General features: G+C 56.5%; 1 protein-coding gene across 7 annotated transcripts in view; it reads right to left on the minus strand.

Moving 5' to 3' along the window:
- The window catches only part of LOC147724882 (alanine aminotransferase 2), a 1,140,553-nt gene that overhangs the window by 281,164 nt on the left and 838,675 nt on the right, over positions 1–20,714 (minus strand). For 2 of the 7 annotated variants that reach the window (XM_086966406.1, XM_086966407.1), the window contains exon 1: positions 5,039–6,114. The exons of 2 other annotated variants lie outside the window; for them this stretch is intronic. In XM_086966406.1, coding sequence (XP_086822532.1) covers positions 5,039–5,329 — 291 coding nt within the window. In that variant the 5' untranslated portion in view covers positions 5,330–6,114. Of the gene's footprint in view, positions 1–5,038; positions 6,115–20,714 lie in introns of those variants that run through there. 3 more of the 7 variants (XM_086966409.1, XM_086966410.1, XM_086966408.1) reach the window with 3 other exon arrangements.

Consider the following 20,714-nt stretch of genomic DNA (forward strand, 5'->3'; position numbering starts at 1 on the left):
TTGGAGGAAACTCCTCTGTGAACTTCTGAAGTGGACAGCTTTTAGCAAGGAATCTTCGGAATCTCCGCTTGTCAACATTACTCCATTCATGCAGCATAACGTTCCTGACGGAAGTGTGAAGATGAAGGCCCTCAGGTTCTTCTCTTTAGTATGGACTGAAACAGTCAACCTGTGTGTCCCTTCAGTATTCCAGTACATCAGACAGCTTAGGACCTTGCACAAAATGCCCTTGGATCTCGTCAGCATCACCGCTCTCCCCCCAGATCTCAGGGAGTCTTGGAGCCTTGACAGGGGAAGGACCATCTCTTTCAGCAAAAGTTGCTTCCACTGCACCATAAATCTATGTTGAATAGAATACACTGTGATTCTGTCCCGAGGCTGGCTTATCCACTGCCTCTCCCGGGGTTCGCTCAATGTAGTTACTTTTAAAGCTGCCTTTCCCTCCATGTCATGTTATGTTAACTTGTAGACCACAGCTAGTCACCCGTGAAGGTGTCCAGGCACTTAGTGGGACAGGCCATAGGGGGGAAGAGAAGATCATGCCTGTTCTGTCTGGAAGAGCCATGTCTTGAGGTTCCTTCGACGTCCATGAGGAGGGGAAGGTTCTGCGGTGTTTTGGGAGGCCGTTCCAGGTCTTGGCTGCGAGGGATGAGAAGGAGTGTCCTCTACTTCTGCTCATCTCCAGGCCACCATGATGCCCTTAGAGTAGCTCAGGCCTCACTGGAGCTCAGAGGTGAAATGCTGCCACCTCTCCATTTACACTCTATCTGCTTGCCAGGCACTCCCCCCCCCCCCCCCCCCAGAAGAGTTGTCTAATAACCAGATCTTGTGCTTTCCATTTTCTTGTAAGACAATCAGCCCCAAAGTAGTGGGAACAAAGGCCTGCGTGCGTGCACTGAAGTAGAATGGATCACTAGAGCAGGTCCTGTCTTGGACAACATGTGTCATGTCTGCCAAATCAGGCTGCTACTGCTGCCCAAGGCCAGGACGACCCACTCCAGAGCCTCCAGCGAGGGGACGCTATACATGTGGCATGTCCACTACTGCAGGAAGCTTCGGCTCCCCAAGGCCCACTCCAGACTCTCCTGCGAGGGGACTCTATACATATGTCACGTGTACTACTGCAAGATGCTACCAATCCAGAGTGCCTGCAAGGCCCACTCCAGAGCCTCCAGCGAGGGGACTCTATACATACATCACGTCTGCTACTGCAAGATGCTACCAGTCCACAGTGCCTGCTAGGCCCACTCCAGAGCCTCCAGCGAGGGGACGCTATACATGTGGCATGTCCACTACTGCAGGATGCTTCGGATCCCCAAGGCCCACTCCAAACCCTCCAGCGAGGGGACGCTATACATATGTCACGTCTGCTACTCCCGGATGCTACTGCTCCCCAAGGCCCAGTAAGGATCACTCCAGAACCTCCAGTGAGGGGACAACATACATGTGACGTGTCTTTCTAGTACAGGACAGCACTGCCTGCCTAACTTGTCATATCTCTTACATAGGGTAATACAAGACGTCACTATATTGAAACTGAAATATAGAAACAAATATACTCCCATGATAAGAATCCCAAACATTGAATGCAGAAGTGAAAAAAAAACAGGACGTAGCGTATGACGCATGGGGAAGCAGGTATAAAAAAAATATAAAAACGTACCTTCTTTCTGCTTTCTCGCTCCATCTCTCCTCTGCAGTTCTCCTGTGCTCAGCCTCAACAGGAAGTACACCCAGGCTTCCAGTCAGCCAATCACAATGCTGCCTTAGCAGCGTTGTGATTGGTCTGAGTGCCGTGTTTCTGTACTCAGACGCTGACTGGGACCCTGGGCATGTTCTCCACGTAGGCTGTAATGCAGCGTTGTGAATGGTCTGAGCACCCTAACACAGCGCTCAGCCAGAGGCTGGAAGCCTGGGCATGTTCTCCATGTGAGCTGTAATGCATCCTGCAAGGAGAAAATAAGAAGTGTGCTAGACTGTTTGGAGCAGTCCAAGAGGGCCGGCCAAGCAGTCATTGCACACTTAGGAGGGTGCTATCACTCCTCCCCCGCCCCCATGCAAAACTGCATATGTAGGAGAAAATAAAATTAAAATAACGCAAGTTATTATAATTTTATTTTCCCTTTGTTTCACTGCAAAAAAGCAGTGGGGTTATGCTCCTCCACCTTAGCGGTGGAGCCGCCACTGTTTAACGTCCTCCAGGGGTAGCAATGGTCGGGCTCATGGGAGGCGCTGTGAAGGCCGGAGCCAGGCACAGGGGAGCACAGAGTCATCACCGGAGCTCTCCAGGACTACGGACACTCATGGGTTAAACCCAATCCTGAAGGAGTTGGCCCGCAGTGACCAGGGGACGCACTGAATGATGCGCAGGCCGCCTTGGACTTTATACAAGTGACCCCGTTGGAGCATTGGTTACAGGGGCAATGCATGGTCAGACGCGCCATGATGTCTGTGCCTAGCCACTGAATGGCATCTCTCTTCTCCCCTTACCTACCTGCCAGACCCTTACCCTCTAGTGAGATACACATGTTTAACGTTTGCCTATTTTGCAAGATGCGTCCAGGACGCGGAGTCTTCTCCGGGTTGACTGCTATGTGGTGGAAGGATCTCCTGCCAGTCATTTGTGCCCAATCCATTCTTACCAATGTTCACAAGTTGCTAAATACCCAGTTGTTGCTGGTGTGAGCAGTGTACCTTGTTCCTATAGGTGCCAGGACACCCTTACGGGTAATCATGCGCTTTATACATTCAAAATCAAAGAATAAAGTCTCTGTAGGAAAGAGCTGATCTGGCTGTAGGGTTTCTATAAGGATCAAATAAGTCATAAGGAGGGACAGAGGGCAGAAAAAGGTCAAGCATATGGGCCCCCAGGGATACGGGTATACGTGAGGTGTGCAGTTCCTGTGGGAAGGTTGGACAAAGAGTTCCTGAGGAATCATTTCAGGGGACCTGATTCTTCAAGAAAAATAGCCCTTCCACCCCGAAGGGGTGTCATGCTTCATCATTGGGCAGCTCCTAGTTAGGCCGGCGCTGCCATGCCCAACAGGCCCCGTGAACAACGTGCAACCTACCCGTTGCTCAGACGAGCAGTCGCACACTGTCCGAGGCGATCCGGAACCGTCAGATGACTCTTTTAGTGCAACTTCGCTTTTGTTCATTGGAGCACTGACACTTTTGTATAGCGGTCGGTACATTTATCGATTGCACGCAGGTAGATCATACTCGCTCTTGCATTTGGGATACCACGGCACTAGATGACATGTGCTTGTGACTGCTTCCCTTGGAGTAGTTTAGTTTTTAATATTTCACGGTCCTGACGAATTGCCTAGATCTTTGATGACTTTATCGGCAAGAAACATGTTGCCCAACATATACACCTTGAGCTAATGTGGACCATTATATCCACCTTGGCCTACACTTGCTTTTAACATAACCTGGAGTCGAACACATTTAAGTGTTACTTATAATTCCCTATGGGCTATTTTTAAACTCACCACTCTACTCATTCACTACACCCTCTCATACACACCCATACTTCACAACAGCAGCTTAAATTAACTCCTGGAAAGAGCCCCCTGCGGGGCACGTTGGGCATTGCAGCGCCGACCCAACGAGGAGCTACCGTATGATGAAGCACGACACCTCTCGGGGTGTGTGGGGGCTCATGCTCCTGAAGGATCAGATCCCCACGGACTTGATTCCTCAGGAACTCTTTGACTGACCTTCCCACAGGTACTGCACACCTTCCCGTATACGGGTTTTTATAAGGTCCTATGCTTCCAGGTGATGTTTAGAGGGAGAACGAGCATTAAGAAGTATAGATCTAAGCTGATGTCTAGCAGGCACGTACAGGCCTTGGTGGTCGCTGGAGGTAAACATACAAACCGACAAAGATTACCGGAGCAAATGCCTTCGAGGTTGTGGGAGAGCTGTCCCATAGGGCTGTGCTCACCTGAAGGTGTTGTAGGACTTCTGATGAGCAAGAAATTAGTGGCAGCAGGACACGAAACACAACAAACTGGGCTTTGCTTTATAAGGAAGTGGTAGAGATTCACAAGAGAGGAAAAGGTAGTTTCACCGGAGACGGTAAGTTTGAGTCTGAAGATGAAGGAGATCTGGGGTCGCTCCGATTTAAACAAACTGTGTGATCCTGGCCAACAAACTTTTTTTCCTGGGCGTCAGGTCATTCATTTGCCGAAATATGGGGGGCATCAATGCACTATTCAGTTCGCACTTTCACTATATGAAAGAACATGAATTCATTCATTCACATATGAGGCAATATTGGGTAATAAATAGTGCGAGGTCTAGTTTATTATCTTATCCCGTGTTATCTTATTACCAAAGTGTGTCCCCAAACTGCCATGGCCGCCGCACATCTGTGCACCCCTGAGCATGTTTAAGGTGCCCCAGATGTTATCCTTTATGTGATGTAACAAGTTTACGTAGCGCTTTAGCAGGCTGACAGCGCTTGCCCTTTTCATGTTCAAGACCCCGGGATTTTACCGGTTTACTGTTCTAAAGCAAACGGGCTCTTAAAATGTTCATGTAGAATTTTAATGAACTGAGTCATGATATAGATAAACTTGAAACTCGTTTTATGAACATTCTAGACTAGAGAATAAAGCCCAGGGGCCTGAAGCTGCCTTGTGGGAGTGCCTTTGATGATGTACGAAAATATAATTATTAATAAGAACACTGAATATAATTACGTGAATGGCAAAATAATAACATCAAAAACATTAATAATGCTAAACACCAAAAATATTAATAAAACTACCCCTAATATCCATAATAATGACAACATATCAATAACAACAATAGTGATAGTCATAATAATAATAACAATTATAGTAACGTTAAAGACACTAACAGTAATAAAGAGTATTAATAAAGGCACCAATAAAAATAAAAATAATATTATAATTACTGCCAGTAATATTACTAACAGCAGCAACGAAAACAAAAATAAAGAGAATAAAAAGAAGTACCGTATTAGTGCTATTAAAACAATAATATAATCTCCAGGGCACGGTACCTGCTCCAGCTCCTTCTGCAGCTCCATGGCGCGGATGACGATGGGGCCCCGCACCGCGTACTCCACGCGCTTCACGCACGGGTTCATGGAGTCCAGGGAGAGCACCCGCTCCCGCGCCGTGCCGTTCTCCATCCTGCCCAGGGCGCTGTCCAGCTGCTGCCGCTGCCGCTCCTGCGTCGATCCGGACACCGTCCTGCGAGACAAGAGGCGAGAGCTCAGAGGAGGGTGCCAAGAAGATGCTACGCCTGCTACCTGCCGCGCAGCGCTGGCGGGGCTCCTGAGCCAGCTCATATCTAGCGCCTCGCTACGAGGGAGGGGCGCTGGCTAGAACCGATGGGGAGGTGGCCAAAGTCCGTCTGGCGAGGCTCCACGCGCCCCCTCCACCTGGCACTTCCAGCGCTCTTTTTATGAATCGGTGTTCTTTGTATAGCTCACACTAGCGAGTCATCGCCTCAGTGAGCTTGAAAGATGCGCGCACCCACGTGGCACGGTCAGCGGGGGTAGAAACTTTCACCCAGTGTCACGAACTTCTCCTTAAACAATTTGTGGTTGGCCTGGCACACACTACAAACGGACCCTTCCGAGGTCTCCCCCTGGCGGTGCCCCCTCTCCTGGCAGCGGAGGTTACCCGGGCTGCGAGATCACGAGGGTTGGTAGAGCCTCGTATCGCCGACGTGGCACCTTCTGTGGCTGTCGGAGCTCTGAGACTCGGGCTCAGGAAGGAGGGAAACTTTCCGCCTCTTACGAAACTTTCTCCGTCCTCCCCCTCTCTCCGGGTGATGTGTGTGAGCCCCGCACAAGACAGGCGTCTCTGCGCCGAGGGAGTGCTCCAAGGCGCTATTTCGCGCCGGGTGCAGCCGTGGGTCGGGTGACGGCGTGCCGGTCGCCTGCCAGGCTGGCACCGGTCCAGAGTTTGATCTGAGAACGGATTAAAGATGAGCAGGGCTGCTCCGGAAAGCCAGGACAGCCGGTTCAAGAGTGACCGCGGAGACGCTGCGCCTCTCCCCTCCCTCCAGCCCCACGAAGTCTGCAGAGCAGGTTCCGCTCAGAAGTCACCCTGGGCGCTATTGTGTTGCAACCTGCCCTGCTGCGGGGGCGGGAGATTCCCACGGGCGGAGCAGAGGCGAAAGACTGCTTTCAATGTACAGGGGGAGAGAGAGAGACATGCAAGGGGTCGACTCCTACAAGTGAAACCTGCCTCAAACTCAGCAGAGCGCCGCCAGTCTGTCTCTTTCGTCCTGGCATCCGTCTCTCTAATACAAAGCCTTCTCCGTCTATCGTTTGAGTGAAGCCTTTCTATACTGTCTCTTCCTACAGTCTGAACCCGTGTGGAGGGAGCTGCGCAAGAAGTCTCTTGCACTCAGGCCTGTCTCCGAGTAGGAGTAGTGGCATTTGGAGGTCTCTTAGACCCAGAGACTGCCTCAGAGCGGGAGAAGTGGCACTGGGCTGTCTCTTACAGTCTCGAGTTAACCCCTGTCAGAAGGTTGCGCACTAACTACGCTGTCTCTTCCACCGTCTGTGGGTGTCAGCCTCTCTCTGAGGGGGTCTCTGAGTGAAGGAGTGCAGTGGGCTGCAGGGGGGCCGAGGGAAGGTAATGCCACTGGGCTGTGTCTCTATGAGGGGGTCTCTGAGTAAGGGGGAGGAGTGGGCTGTGTGACATGCCGGAATGGGGCTTTGTGGGGGGCGGCCGACCGGAGGGAGGCTTGACCCCCGGGTATTTTGGGGCCACTGGGAGGGGGGGGGGGGGAGAAGTTTGCCAGACAGGAACGGGAGGCAGGCTGGTTTGGGCTGTTTGGGGGGATTTGGGCTCCCTGTTGGCTAGTTTTGGGCTTGCCAGGCTTTATAACAGGCCATGTCAGGTCACTGTCCACCATTTTAGGGACAGTGACACGGCAGCCGGGGTGTAGGCAGGAGTGTTTTTGTAGTGTGGTAGGGAGCGTTTTGGGGGAGTAGAAGGAGTGTATGGAGCAGCGGTTGGTAGCGGTGCCCGGTAGAAGAGTGGCGGATCACAGAGTTTTTGTCGATTGCACAAGGTGGATTTAGGAGGCATGGCGACAGAAGCGACGGCGGATCCTAGGGTGCAGGAGGCCTTGCGCCTTCTGAGCGAGGCTGGCTGCCTGGACATCGTGCGGGAAGACGTCAGGGTAAGGCCCCCGCTGCGCGCTGCCAATGGCGCCGTGGCAGCTGTAATGGCCTGTTACGAACCACCACGGTCACACCCGCGGCGTGAGGCGGGTGCGGGGAGGCGGGCGGGAGAACACGAGACAATGGGAAGAAGAGAGGTGCGGCAGTGGAGACGGGGGGGGGGGGGGGGGAGGCGAAGGGGAGTGCGGCCCCCGGGGGAATGCAGGTCGACAGACTAGTCTTCCCCCGGGGTGTTCGCGCGAGGACACGGCAGGCGGAAGTTAGGTAAGGGGTTTAGGTCAGGGGTGGGAGGGGTTAGGTAGGAGGCTACTTATGGGGGAACAGGAGAGGAACAACTTCCTTTTCCTGTCCCCGGTGCCTCAGGGAAGAGTTAGGTTTTTGTGTGAGCTTAGGCGGAGTGTGACTTTAGGTAGGTGGTGTATAATAAGTGTGGGTCGTCGTTTTGGTGTCCCAGGACGACGAGTAGGCTAGTTTTTACGGCGCAATTAGGCAGATTGTGATTTAGTTAATTTTCACTTATATCGGAGCGGGTGCTCCGGGCGGCAAGCGAAGGGTGCCAAACGTCACGCATCTCGCGGACGTTCCAAACGGGTGCCGATCCTCACCCATTTCGCGGAGGGTGATTTGCCGATTTTTTCCAATGGCTGTCCCTGATGCAGAGGCAGTGAGGGCTGCTTTACTTGTACTTGGCCGGGCTGGGAGGGCAGATCTCCTCCAGCCCGGTGTCCTGGACCAGGCTTGGGTCGGCATGACCCGCCCGGCCAGGTCTGCGTCAGCGGGGGTGGCAGCTGTGGTGGCTGCCTGTAAGGATGAGCCTGCTGGGTCGAGGGATGGGGGGTCCAAGAAGGGGAAGGCCAGGAAGGTGCAGGAGCCCCCCAAGAAGGGAGGGAGGAGATTGAGTCTCCCTGCTAAGGTCGGGGCTAAGGGGGAGGTGGTCCCGGAGGAGGGTGGGGGGGGTGGTGGGTGGGGGGGCGGAGGGCCCCGAGCTGGGTGCTGAGGAACACGTGCAGGGACAGGCCTCGCTGGCATCTCAGGCCAGACTGTCCAGGAGCTTGAGCCAGTTGGCGGGGTACGGGGGGAGTAGTGATGGCAGCGGGGGGGAGGACTCTGATGAGTGGGAGGTGGCGGCTGGGGAGGAATTCGCCCTCTTGCTGTCGGGGGAGGAATCTGGGGGGGGAGGCTAGTTTCACGGTTGAGCAGCCGGTTGACCTGTCTAGGGGCCGGAAGGGGGTGGTGAAGTCCCAGGGTTCCAAGGGCAAGGGCCCCGTCAAGACACAGCAGCGGGGTGGGGCAGGGGGCGGGTGGTGCTGCGGCACCCTTGCCCGGGAATGGAGGCCAGGGGGGGCCTGGGCAGACTTCAATGTTTGACCGGTGGGCCCAGATGACTGAAGAGGAGAGGGCGAGGGACCAGCGGCGGGTCATTGAAGAGTATGAGAGGGAGTGGCAGCGCCTGTGTGCCGCCAGGGAGGAGAAGATGGGAGGGGTGCCCGTGGGCGATGGGGGCCAGGCACCAGGGCGAGGCAGGTCGTCGGCCGTTGGCCGAGGCAGGGGGGCCCCTGGGGCGCATGGTCAGTGGATCTGGGTGGAGAATGCAGGGACTGCCTTGACGGATCAGAGACCTGGTGGCACCGGGGCCTCCCCGAGCGCATATGGCTCGGGGGGGGTGGGGGGGGGGGGGTTCAGGCCAGCAGGGTCAGCTGGCAGAGGCCAGGGTGGGTCGGCGGGGCGCAAAACGGCCTCCAAACGACGGGACGAAGATGCAGGGGGGTCCGCGGCGGCCTGCCCTCCACCGAGGGAGCGGGCAACGACCATGTTGGAGTGTGAATTTACGCCTGGTGTGAAAGGGAAGGGTGCTAAGAGAGTCGTGACTGAGGTGGCGCCGCTGGATGTTCAGGATGAATGGTTGGATTACGAGGATGAGGAGGATGAGTTGGAAGAGGGTGAGTTGCGTGAGCCTGGGCGTGTGTGCAGGGCTAAAGGGGCAGCTACCAAGGTTGGTGCTTCTCAAGAGGCACGAGATGGCGCCGGTCGGGCCACCAGCGGGATGTCGAGGCCGGCGGACGCACGGCGACAGGAGCGGGAGGCTCCTGCAACTTTGTCAGGTGAGGGCTCTTGGTGGGACGCCTGGTTGGATGGGGGGAACGGGGGGAGGAAGAAACCCTGCCGGTCGGTGGGGGTGGGTGATGGGTCTGTAAGGGCAGGAGCCCAAGGGGGTGGGGAGCCTGTGAAGGCTGTTGGGGGCAAGCAGGTCGCGATGGCCAGCGCGCAGACGGACAAGGTAGAAGACCTGGAAGGGAAGGAGGAGGGTGTGAGTGGGGTGGAGAAACTGAGAAAGAAGTTGCCGTACATGGGGCTGGGGGTGCCCCTGGGGTCTCACTTGTCGGAGAAGACTAAGGCAAGGATTTGGAAGCACGAGTATGTGGATGTGTTCAAGCTTTTGCACAGGGAGGTTCAGGCGAAGGAGGGGTCTAAGGAGGAGGAATGGGAATTGACCAGGCGGCCGAGGGTGCCGGTTACTATGGAGAATTGGACGTCTGCCTTTCTGATTTATGCGAGTATATATTGTGAGAAGCATGGGGATCGGGCTATCGCTTTGTTTAAATATATGGACGTGATAAGGAAAGCGCAGATGCATTTCGGGGGTTTCGCTTGGTTGAGCTACGACGAGGAGTTTAGGGCTCGGGTCAGTGTTAACCCTGATAAGCCGTGGGGGGATGTGGATCAGGAGCTTTGGCTCCAGTGGATGTCCTCGACGCAGGCGGCGGCGTCTACTCATACGGCCAGCGGTCTTCCGGTCACGTATCGGTCCTTTCAGCCGCGTCCCGCCCAATCTGGGGCGGGTAACCAGGGTACCCCAAGTGGTCATGGGAGCCAGCCTGTGTGGTCTGGCTCAGCGGGACAGCAATACAAGCCGGTCGCTTCAGGAGCATGCTGGGGGTTTAACGAAGGTTTCTGCAACTGCCCCTCTTGTAAATTCAAGCACGAGTGTTCTAAGTGTGGGGGACGCCACCCAGTCACGCAGTGCCTCACCTTGGCTACGCCGTCAGAGCAGTGGAAATTTGCCAAGGGTAGGGGGCAGCCTGGGCCGAAGGGCCCGTACTCCGGTTAAGGTGGAGGCCATGGGTCCATGGCTCTCCCGGTACCCTGATAGGGAGGCAGCGTTGCGCTTGTACTGGGGGTTTGTGGAAGGTTTTCGGATTGGCTATCAGGGGCCCAGGGAGAGGCGTTGGGCTGAGAATTTGCGGTCTGCTAAGGAGTTGCCGGGGGTAGTGGCGCGTAAATTGGAGAAGGAGGTTTCGGAGGGCAGGATTGCAGGTCCATTCTCGGAGTGGCCATTGGCGGATCTCATCGTGTCGCCGTTGGGGGTGGTGCCCAAGAAGGAGCGAGGGGAGTACCGGTTGATCCATCACTTGTCCTGGCCGGAAGGTGGGTCGGTGAATGATTTCATTGCTGAGGAAGACTCAAGGGTGTTGTACGCTTCGGTGGATGATGCCATTGGGTTGGTGCGGTCGTGTGGGCGGAGATGGCCACGTGTGACATCAAGTCGGCCTTTCCGCTTCTTCCCATTCATCCGGCGGATTTTTCTCTCTTGGGTATGCAGTTTGATGGGGCCATTTTTGTGGACATGGTGCTGCCAATGGGCTGTGCGATTTCCTGCGCGCTCTTCGAGACTTTCAGCTCCTTTTTGCAGTGGGCCTTTGTGGACCGTTGTGGGCACCGGCTGGTGTCCCACTATTTGGATGATTTTCTGTTGGTGGGTTCTGGACGTTCGGGTGACTGTGGTCAGGCTCTGCGGCAGTTTCAGTTGTTGGCACAGGATTTTGGGGTGCCTTTGGCACCAGAGAAGACGGAAGGGCCCAGTTGTTGTCTGACGTTCCACGGAATTGAATTGGATTCGGTGGCCTGGCAGGCACGCTTGCCGGTGGCGAAGGTGGCTGAGATGCAAGACGCTTTGAGGAGTGCGATTGCGGTTCAGAAGCTGGATTTGAGGTCTGTGCAGCGCTTGCTGGGTTTGTTGAACTTTGCCTGTAGAGTGGTGAGGGCGGGGAGGACTTTCTGTAGGCGGCTCGGCATGGCCATGTCGGGCGTGGCCCTCCCACATCACAGAGTCAGGATCACGCTGGGGGTCCGGTCGGACTTGCGAGTGTGGCTGGTTTTTCTCGAGGATTTCAATGGCGTGTCTTTGGATTTTGTGCGGGACAGGATGGTGTGGCAGGTTCAACTTTACTCGGATGCAGCGGGGGCGGCTGGTTTCGGAATTTTCTGTGACGGTCGCTGGTGCGCGGAGAGGTGGCCGGCTCATTGGCTGCGTCAGGGTAGGAGCATTGCTTTCTTGGAGTTCTTTCCCTTGTTGGTGGCGTTGCTGGTGTGGGACCCGGAGTTCAAGAACAGGTCTGTGTTGTTCCACGTGGACAATATGACGGTGGTGGACTTGGTCAAGAATCAGAAAGCGAGAGATCTGAGGGTGCTGCGCTTGCTGCGAAGTTTCATGCTGCTATGTCTGCGTTACAATGTGCTGTTTCGCGCGCAACATGTGCCTGGCGCAAGTAACGAAACTGCGGATGCGTTATCTCGTTCGCAGTGGCTGCGCTTCAGGGAGCTGGCGCCGGGAGCGGAGGCTTGCAAGACCAAGGTGCCGGAGGGTATCTGGGCGTGGGGGGAGTGAGAGTGGTGGGTCTGGTGGAAAGGTCGCTGGCAGAGTCTACCAGGCGGGCGTACAGATTGGCTTGGAATGAGTTTGGGAAGTTTGTGGGCCTGGGGGCGGGGGTGTTGGGTTTGCCAAAGGAAGAGTGCGAAAGGCGGGTTGTACGCTTTGTGTTGGATTGCATGGATAAGGGACTGTCACAGACAACGATTGCTGGCAAATTGGCGGGTGTGTTGTTTTACTGCATGTTGTATTTGGGTTTTGATCCGGCTAGTTCGGATCTGCTGAGCCGAATGTTGAAGGGTTGGGGGCGGGTGCGGGCTGAGTTGGGGGGCGGGGAGTTGCCCAGGGAGGCGGTCACGTTTGACTTGTTGAAGCTGGTTTTGAAGGAATTGGTTTTTTGTTGCTACGACGGGGGGGGGGGGGGGGGGGGGGAGGTGGCGCTTTTTCGCCTATGCATGATCTGGATGTTTTTTGGAGCGTTTCGGGTGTCGGAGCTGCTGGGGGCGCGGGGGGCGCCGGGTAGGCTGTTTGCGGATGTGCGGGTGGACGGGCTTCGTCTGGGCATTTGGTTGGGACGGTCCAAGACTGACCAGTTGGGTCGGGGTAGATGGGTGTGGTTGTCAGTGAGTGGGTGTGCAGGTGTGTGTCCGGTGCGAGAGTGGCTGTGCTTTCGGCAGAGTGTGCAGCGGACGGAAGGGGAGATCTTTGTGCATGCATCGCGGAAGCGTTTGACGTCGGGTCAGTTGTTGGCAGTGCTACAGATGGCTTTGAGGAGGCTGGGTAGGGATCCGGCTCGGTTTGGCACGCATTCCTTTCGGATTGGGGCGGCTACGGCGGCAGCGGGCTTGGGTTGGTCATGGGAGGAGATCAGAAGGATCGGTCGCTGGAGGTCGCGGTGCTGCGAGCGCTATGTGCGCAAGTGAGGGCGGGGGCGCAACGCTTGGACGGCGGCGCTGCTTGGCGTAGTTTCTTGTCTGCCTTGGTACTAATATCTTTTTCTTCGTAGGTTGTGTTCTTGGACCAGGGGCCAAGACGGTCACTTGGGTCGTACTCTTTTGTGCATTGGGCTTCGAAGTATGCTGCCAGGCAGGTGTACGGTCGTAGCCTGGGCCTGAGGAGCAGCCATCATGAAGTGCAATGGTGGGGTAAGAGCGGAATGAGATGGGGTGAACTGTTACCATGGCTGACAAAGAAAGTGTCGCGGCTGGGCTGCCCGGATATGATCATCATCCACCTGGGGGAGAATGACTTAGTGAAACAATCGGGGGTGTCACTGTTGCACTTGATGCAGAGGGACTTGGAGGTAATGAAGAACAATCTGGCTGGCGCCTGCATTGTATGGACTGAGTTTGTACCGAGGAGGATTTGGAGGGGTGCACTTAAGCCTGCGGCTGTGGAAAGGGCCCGCAGGAAACTGAATAGGGCTATGAGACTTTTTTGCGCAGATCGGGGGATTAAAGGGCTGGCTCATGACGGGCTCCAGCTGGAACAACCTCTTCTTTTCAGGGACGACGGCGTGCACCTTTCTCACATGGGAAATGCATTCTACCTCATGGAGCTGCGGGATTTGATTAGTTGCCTGTGGAACGAGTCAATTTGGTGTAGGCGAGTCTGAGTTCGAAAGGTGCACGCTTGGTGGGGCAGGTAACCGCCCTCCGGGGGTTCCCTGGGTGGAGGGAACTGGGAGGGGTGGGGAGTCCATGACGGGCAGAATCACCCTTACAGGGAGGGGGTTACAGGCGCAGGATGGGAGAGAGTGGTAGACGGGAGTGCGATGGATGGAAATGACAGAGGAGTCGGAAAGTGGAAAGGGGAAGTGAATGGGATGCAAAGAGGTTGTGGTGTGATTTGGGAATGGATGGTGGAGCACGTGAGTGGATGACGGTTGAAAGGCAGGATGTTGGGGGGATTGTTAAAGTTGATAATGTTATGTTTTGTAAGCTGTCATGCCTGTCCTAATAAATGGCCTTTTACGCAAACTGATGCGTGGAGTGGTTATTGCGCGATGCGGCCCCCGGGGGAATGCAGGTCGACAGACTAGTCTTCCCCCCGGGGTGTTCGCGCGAGGACACGGCAGGCGGAAGTTAGGTAAGGGGTTTAGGTCAGGGGTGGGAGGGGTTAGGTAGGAGGCTACTTATGGGGGAACAGGAGAGGAACAACTTCCTTTTCCTGTCCCCGGTGCCTCAGGGAAGAGTTAGGTTTTTGCCACCCGCCCACCCTACAAGTAAAAGGGTTTTTGGTGCGGTGTTGTTATGGTTGCCATGTTGGGCAACATGCCAGTTTAGGACAGGATGGCAAGGGGGGAGACGTTCCGGGAACTGGGAGGGGTGGGGAGTCCATGACGGGCAGAATTACCCTTCCAGGGAGGGGGTTACAGGTGCAGGATTGGGGAGAGTGGTAGACGGGAGTGCGATGGATGGAAATGACCGAGGAGTTGGAAAGTGGAAAGGGGAAGTGAATGGGATGCAAAGAGGTTGTGGTGTGATTTGGGAATGGATGGTGGAGCACGTGAGTGGATGACGGTTGAAAGGCAGGATGTTGGGGGGATTGTTAAAGTTGATAATGTTATGTTTTGTAAGCTGTCATGCCTGTCCTAATAAATGGCCTTTTACGCAAACTGATGCGTGGAGTGGTTATTGCGCGATAAGCGCCGGGGAGTTGAGAAGGCACTGGTGTTTGTGGGGTGGGGCGGGGGGACAGTAAGAGGTTCTTGGAGGGGCTGATGGGGAGGGGGTTGTGGGGGAGGTGGGGGGAGGGGCCAATGGTGCACATAAGGACAGGGGGCAGGGGCCGGGGGGCGCTTAAGGGTACATGTTGGAGGGAGAGGGGGCGGGATGGCGGAGTAGACACGGCTGGGGGGGCTGTGAAGGGTAAGCAGGGGGAGGGGGGACCCGGGGGCGGGTCAGGAACGGGAAGGGGAGGCTGGCATTGGTGGGCAGCCGGGGGGGGCGGTTTCCCCATTATTGATCGAGGAGTCTGATATCGAGGAGGGGGTCGGGGGGAGATAGCAAGTTAAATTGGGGGTCATCAGGCGGGGAGGAGGACGTGGTGGGGCCTAGCAGACCAGCATCACCGTGGGGGGCAATGGGCGGATGGGGGTTGGGGGCGGTGGCTTCGGGGTGGGCGGGATGTACAGAAGCGGGGGATGGGCGGCGAGGGGGTGTGGGGTGTTTGGGGGGCGAGCGCAGGGGCGGGTGGGGAGTGCATTGGGGGGTGGGGAGGAATAGGGGGTGACGGGGGGGCGACCAGCAAAGGCAGGGGGCATTCTGCGGCATGGGGGAGGGGTGCGCCGAGGGGGTGAGGGGCGAGTTGTCACCGGCATGCTGGACTTCCCCCCTTTTCTCTTGGCAGGAGCGGTTGGCTGGGTGCTCGGGTGAGCAGCATGCGACTCCGACCCACCGAGAGGATGGGCCGGCTCAGCTTTGTACAGGCGGTCACGCTCCACCGAGGGACCCCTCACGAGAAAGCGTCGGGTGGCGGGGGAGTAGGTCCCTGCCAGCCCCACCCCGAAGGGTCGAGACGAACGCCGGGGGCCGGGGATGGAGTGTTGCTCTATCAGTCCGAGTGGAATTCCAGGATGAGTGCGGAGGGGGAGAGAATGGGGATCTTGGGGTGCTGATGAGAAAGTATAGGGAGAGGGCGGGACTTAGCAGGATGCCTACGGGGGTGGACAGGGGGGCTGTGGGGGATGGTGTGGAAAGTAGGGAACTGGAGTCTGAGGAGGAGGGGGAGATTAGGGAGGGGGCAGGGGAGAGGAGTAATGCGGTTGGAAGTGTCTTACAGGAACGCCCCCGGCAGACAGCACCAAGAGGGAGGGCCCCCCCGGCGGAACTGGTTAGGCGGCAGGATCCCGTGCGGACGCCAGCCTTGACGCCAGGTAAAGATGCCAGATTGGGGAGTGGCTTGGGCACGCCTCATGGAGGCCAGGTGTCGGTGGGTACTGATGCGTGGGGGGAGGACTTTGTGAGGCTGGTGAAGGGCAGGTATGTGGCAGATTCCGGGGTGGGTACTGACAAGGAGGGGGCGATGGCGGATACAGCGTCGGCAAACACTGGGACGGGGGGCTTGGTTTGGCGTTGACGGACGCGGCGAAGACTGGGGGGGGTTGCGGCGGCAGGCGGGGGGACCAAGGAGAGTTGAGACGTGCCGGTCCGGAAGCTCCCGTATATGGGGATGGCGAAGCCGCTGGGGGCACACTTGTCATTGGCAACCAGGGAAAAGATTTGAAAGGGGGAGTATGTGGAAATCTTGAAATTTCTCCACAGGGAGCTGATGGCTAAGGAAGGTTCGAAAGAAGAGGAGCAGGAGCTGACCAGGCGACCTAAGGTGTCGTTGACTATCGAGAATTGGTCAGCAGCTTTTCTGATATATGCCAGCGTATATTGTGAGAAGTATTCGGATCGTTCGGTCGCCTTATTTAAATACATGGATGTGGTGCGGCGGGCCCAGGTTACCTATGGCCAATATGCCTGGTCGCATTATGACGAGGAATTCCGGGCACGCATGGTGTCGGACCCGGAGGCGAAGTGGGGGGGAGCTGGATGCCGATTTGTATCAGCAGACAATGAGTGGCGCTAAGTTCGGGCGCACCATATACACGGCCAGTGGACTACTGCTCGCGCCGGCCCCCTTTTTGGCCCTCCAAACCCGTAGGGGTGTGGGGGCTGAGGACACCGCTAGTCATACCACCGTCGGGGCCTGCTGGGACTTCAATAAGGGCGCTTGTTCCAGGCAGTTGTGCCTTTTTCAACACAAATGTTCCAAGTGCGGAAAAAGACACCCAGTGGTGCGCTGCTGGTGGGGGTGGGGGGGGGGGGGGTCGGGGGAGGACCCGCACAGGGCCAACCACAAGCAGCAGTTTTTCACAGGAGGGAGGGGTACGGGCAGAGGGGGGACGGGAACATGGTAAAAGGCTCATACACCGGTTAGGGTGGATCAAATAGAGCCTCTGTTGGCGGCCTATCCGCGGGCGGATGATGCGGCAGGGGTTTCAGGGAAGGTTTTCGGTTAGGGTATGAGGGTCCGCGGATCGCTCGGTGGGCTGACAACCTGAAGTCCGTGAACGCACACAAAGGGATCGTCCGGGAAAAGCTGTTTAAGGAGGTAAAAGAGGGAAGGATGGTGGGCCCCTTTCATGAGCCCCCCTGACTGCTTTGATCATTTCCCCCATCGGGGTTGTCCCCAAAAAAGAAACGGGACAATTTCGATTGATTCAGCATCTGTCATGGCCGTCGGGCACGTCTCTGAATGGCTACATATCGGCGGAACTGGCGTCGGTGTCGTACTCGTCCGTTGATGTGGCGAGGAGATTGGTGACGGCGGCGGGACGGGGTGCCCTTATGGCAAAATGCAACATCAAATCGGCGTTTCGGTTGCTGCCGGTACATCCGGCTGATCACCAGTTGTTGGGGATCCAGTTTGACGGTCTCATCTTTGTGGGCAAAGCGCTTCCTATGGGGTGCTCGGTGTCATGTGCATTGTTTGAGAGGTTCAGTTCCTTCTTGCAGTGGGCTTTTTCCTGGCGCACAGGCTCAGAGGCAGTGACGCACTACCTGGATGACTTCTTCCTGGTGGCTCGGCCCGGTTCAACGAACTGCCAGAGACAGCTGGATGGTTTTACGGAACTCATGGGCTGCCTGGGGGTTCCCTTGGCGCCAGAGAAGACACACGGTCCCAGAACAGTGCTGTCCTTTCTTTGTATAGAGCTCGACTCAGCGGCCATGGAAGCACGCCTACCGGGTGACAAGTGAGCAGTGATGGTGGCCTTAGTAGGCGACATGCTGGCGAAGCGCAAGGTGACGGTGAGGGAGGTGTAGGTTTTACAGGGCCACTTGAATTTCGCGTGCCACGTGGTGTGAGCGGGGTGGACGTTCTGCCGTCGGTTGGGGCTGGCGCTGTCCGGTTTGACGCTGCCGCATCATCATGTGCGCCTGTTGGCGAGATCGAAGGAGGATTTGCGCATGTGGCTGGCTTTCCTAGGGCGCTTCAATGGGGTGCCCATGGCACCGCCAGAGTACTGGGAATGGGACATCACGAGGTCTTCGGATGGGGCTGGTGTCGGCTGTTTCGGTCTCTACTGGGCGGGCGGTGGTGCGCAGAGCAGTGGCTGGCTCACTGGCAGGCGGGCGGGAGGAGTATTGCTTTCCTTGAATTGTTCCCGTTGGTGGTTACGGTGTGGGCTCAGGACTTGGCGCACAAGCGGGTTTTGTTCCGGGTGGACAATATGGCGGTGGTGCAGGTGGTGAACAGGCAGTCCGCTAGGGATCCGCAGGTGTTGAAGTTGATGCACGTTTTCGTGTTGAAGTGCTTGGAAAATGACATTCTTTTTCAAACTTGGCACGTGCTGGGGTTGGACAATGACATTGCGGATGCTTTGTCTCATTCACAGTGGCAGAGGTTCCATGGGCTAGCCACGGAGGCGGCCGCGGTCAAGACGCCGGTGCCAGCGGAACTGTGGTCGGTAGGAGAACGTGGGTCATTCAATTGGTGAAGGCGCCGGTGGCAGCGTCCACGTGAAAAGTGTATGACCTGGCATGGCAGGAATTTCTGCGCTTAGGAGCGGTAAGGCAAGGGGGCAGGTTGCGGCGGGAGGAACAAGTGGTACAGTTCATGCTCGGTTTGATGGACAGAGGGCTGCAGAGGGTGACGATTGCGGGGACGCTGTCGGCGGTGGCGTTCATGGAGAAGCTGTGGTAGGGTTATGCGCCGTCGGCGGGAGAGTTGGGGGCGCGGCTCTTAGAAGGATGGGAGAGGGAGAAAGGTACCGTCGGTTTGCAGGGATCAGATGGAAACTGTGCTGTTCTCCACATTGATGTTGTGGCTGTTTTTTGGAGCGTTCCAGGTGTCTGAGCTGGTGGGGTTGAAGGGGAGTCCGGGGGTGCTGTGGGGGGGATGTGGACGTGCGGGGCTGGGAAGTGGCGGTTCGCTTGCGGCACTCGAAGACTGATCAGCGTGGACAGGGTACTTGGGTATTGCTGGGGCCAGGGGCGTCAGCAGCGATGTGCCCGGCGGACTGGGGGCGGCGACTGTCGGGGGGGGGGGGGGGGGGGGGAAGACCCAGAGCGAGGGGGAAGTCTTTGGACGAAGAGGGGCCAGTAGGGTGACGGCGGCTCAGGTGTTGTGGGTCCTGCGGCACGCCCTACGGTCTATGGGTGAGGACCCGAAGGAGTTTGGGGAGCATTCATTTCGCATCGAGGCGGCGATGGAGGCGTAACAACGTGGTTGGGGGAAAAAGGAGATAAAAAGGTTGGGGCCTTGGAAGTCTGATTGCTACAGGACTTATGTCTGGATACAGGGGGTAGACATGGAATGTGGATGGATCTGTTTGCCCGTGGCTTACATGTGTGTCTTTGCAGGTGCGGTGGTGGGGCCAACTGCAGCGGCGATGAGCATTTACATTGTGGGACATTCCTTTATTGAAAGAGCGGAGAGGGCTGAATGGGACAAGCACAGGAACCTCAATTTGGAGCTAGATGACCAGTTGGTTCGTTGTCATTGGCGGGGAAAAGGGGGCATGCGCTGGCACGAGTTGGTACCGGCATTGAACAATGTGGTGCGGGGGGAGTTTGCCCATATGTGGTGGTCATTCATTTAGGGGAAAATGATTTGGTGCAGTGTAAGGGGTTAGCGCTGGCTAAACGGGACTTGTTGGAGATTCGGAAGCAGTGAGCGGGGTGTTATATAATTTGGTCGGAGTTTGATCCTAGGCATTGCTGGAGAGGGGCGGAGAGGCCGGTGGCCATTGACAGGACCAGGAGAAAGATTACCCGGGAGATATGGGGGTTTTGTGACAAAGAGGGTTTGGGTAGGATGGAGACCCGGAGTTGAGGTATGGCGCAGTGTATTTCTTTAGGGAGGATGGTGTACATTTGTCACAGTATGGGATGGAGTTATATATTGTGCAGCTGAAGGAGGCAGTGGATCGGGCTATTGGGGTGAGTAGGTATCCGAGGGTGCAGGTGTCCTGGGGGGGGGGGGGGGGGGGGGGGGGTCGGAAGCCGTAGTGGGGCTTCTGAGTGGCGCTTTTTCCTAGTCTGGGGGGGATCAGGATAGGAGGACTGAGGTTTCCTGGACAGAGGGGGGGGGGGGGGGGAGTGTACATATGACAAGGATTTAACCAGTTAGTCAGGCATTGTGCAGTTTGCATTTATGTGTATGTTGTTCTTCGGGGGGGAACCATTTTAGGGGTGGGGGTTTGTCAGGTAGTGCATATTTAGTTAGGCCTAGTTTTGTACGGCACAGGCAAAGGGTTTGTTATTTGTAGGGTGCACCTGCTTCCAATAAAGCGGCCTTTGTCACACCTTAAATTGTGTCTCCGGTTGGTCTGTGTCCCCCCCCCCCTCTCCCGATGGGCCCCAATACCCCAGCCCCTGCGCTCATGCTGGCCAGCGTGAGCGCGCATATAAATAAAGATAGGCGGAGCTGCACAGGCAGTCCGTGCCTAACTCTCCATACGGTGTCTGAGTGTTTTATTACGGCGCGCAGCAAGGCCCTTAGCTCGCACGAAGTAAAGGGAGCGCATATTGGCAACAAGGGTGGGATGCAATATTGGCAACAAGGGTGGGATGCAACTCACGCCTGCTCCTGCCCACACTGGGCAACATCTCACCAAGTCAGGCCCCAGGATGACTCACACATGCAGAGGCCCCTGCTGGGTGACACTTTACTGGAACCTGTCACGCTGAATCTCCTGAACGTGCTGCTGCCAGGGTGCAGCTGGACAAGGTAATCTTCCAGCCACAGCGTCCACCAGCCTAGAATCTAGATGATCAGCACCACGCTGCCTGTGTGAGTCCTGCATGCCGAAGAGGGGGCCCCACGAGCAAACCCTGACCATGCGCCACATTACCAAGCACACGCAACGCTCAATGCCCTAGCACTGCT

This window comes from Lissotriton vulgaris, chromosome 4_1, assembly GCF_964263255.1.
Source record: "Lissotriton vulgaris chromosome 4_1, aLisVul1.2, whole genome shotgun sequence".
NCBI classification, from domain to species: domain Eukaryota; kingdom Metazoa; phylum Chordata; class Amphibia; order Caudata; family Salamandridae; genus Lissotriton; species Lissotriton vulgaris.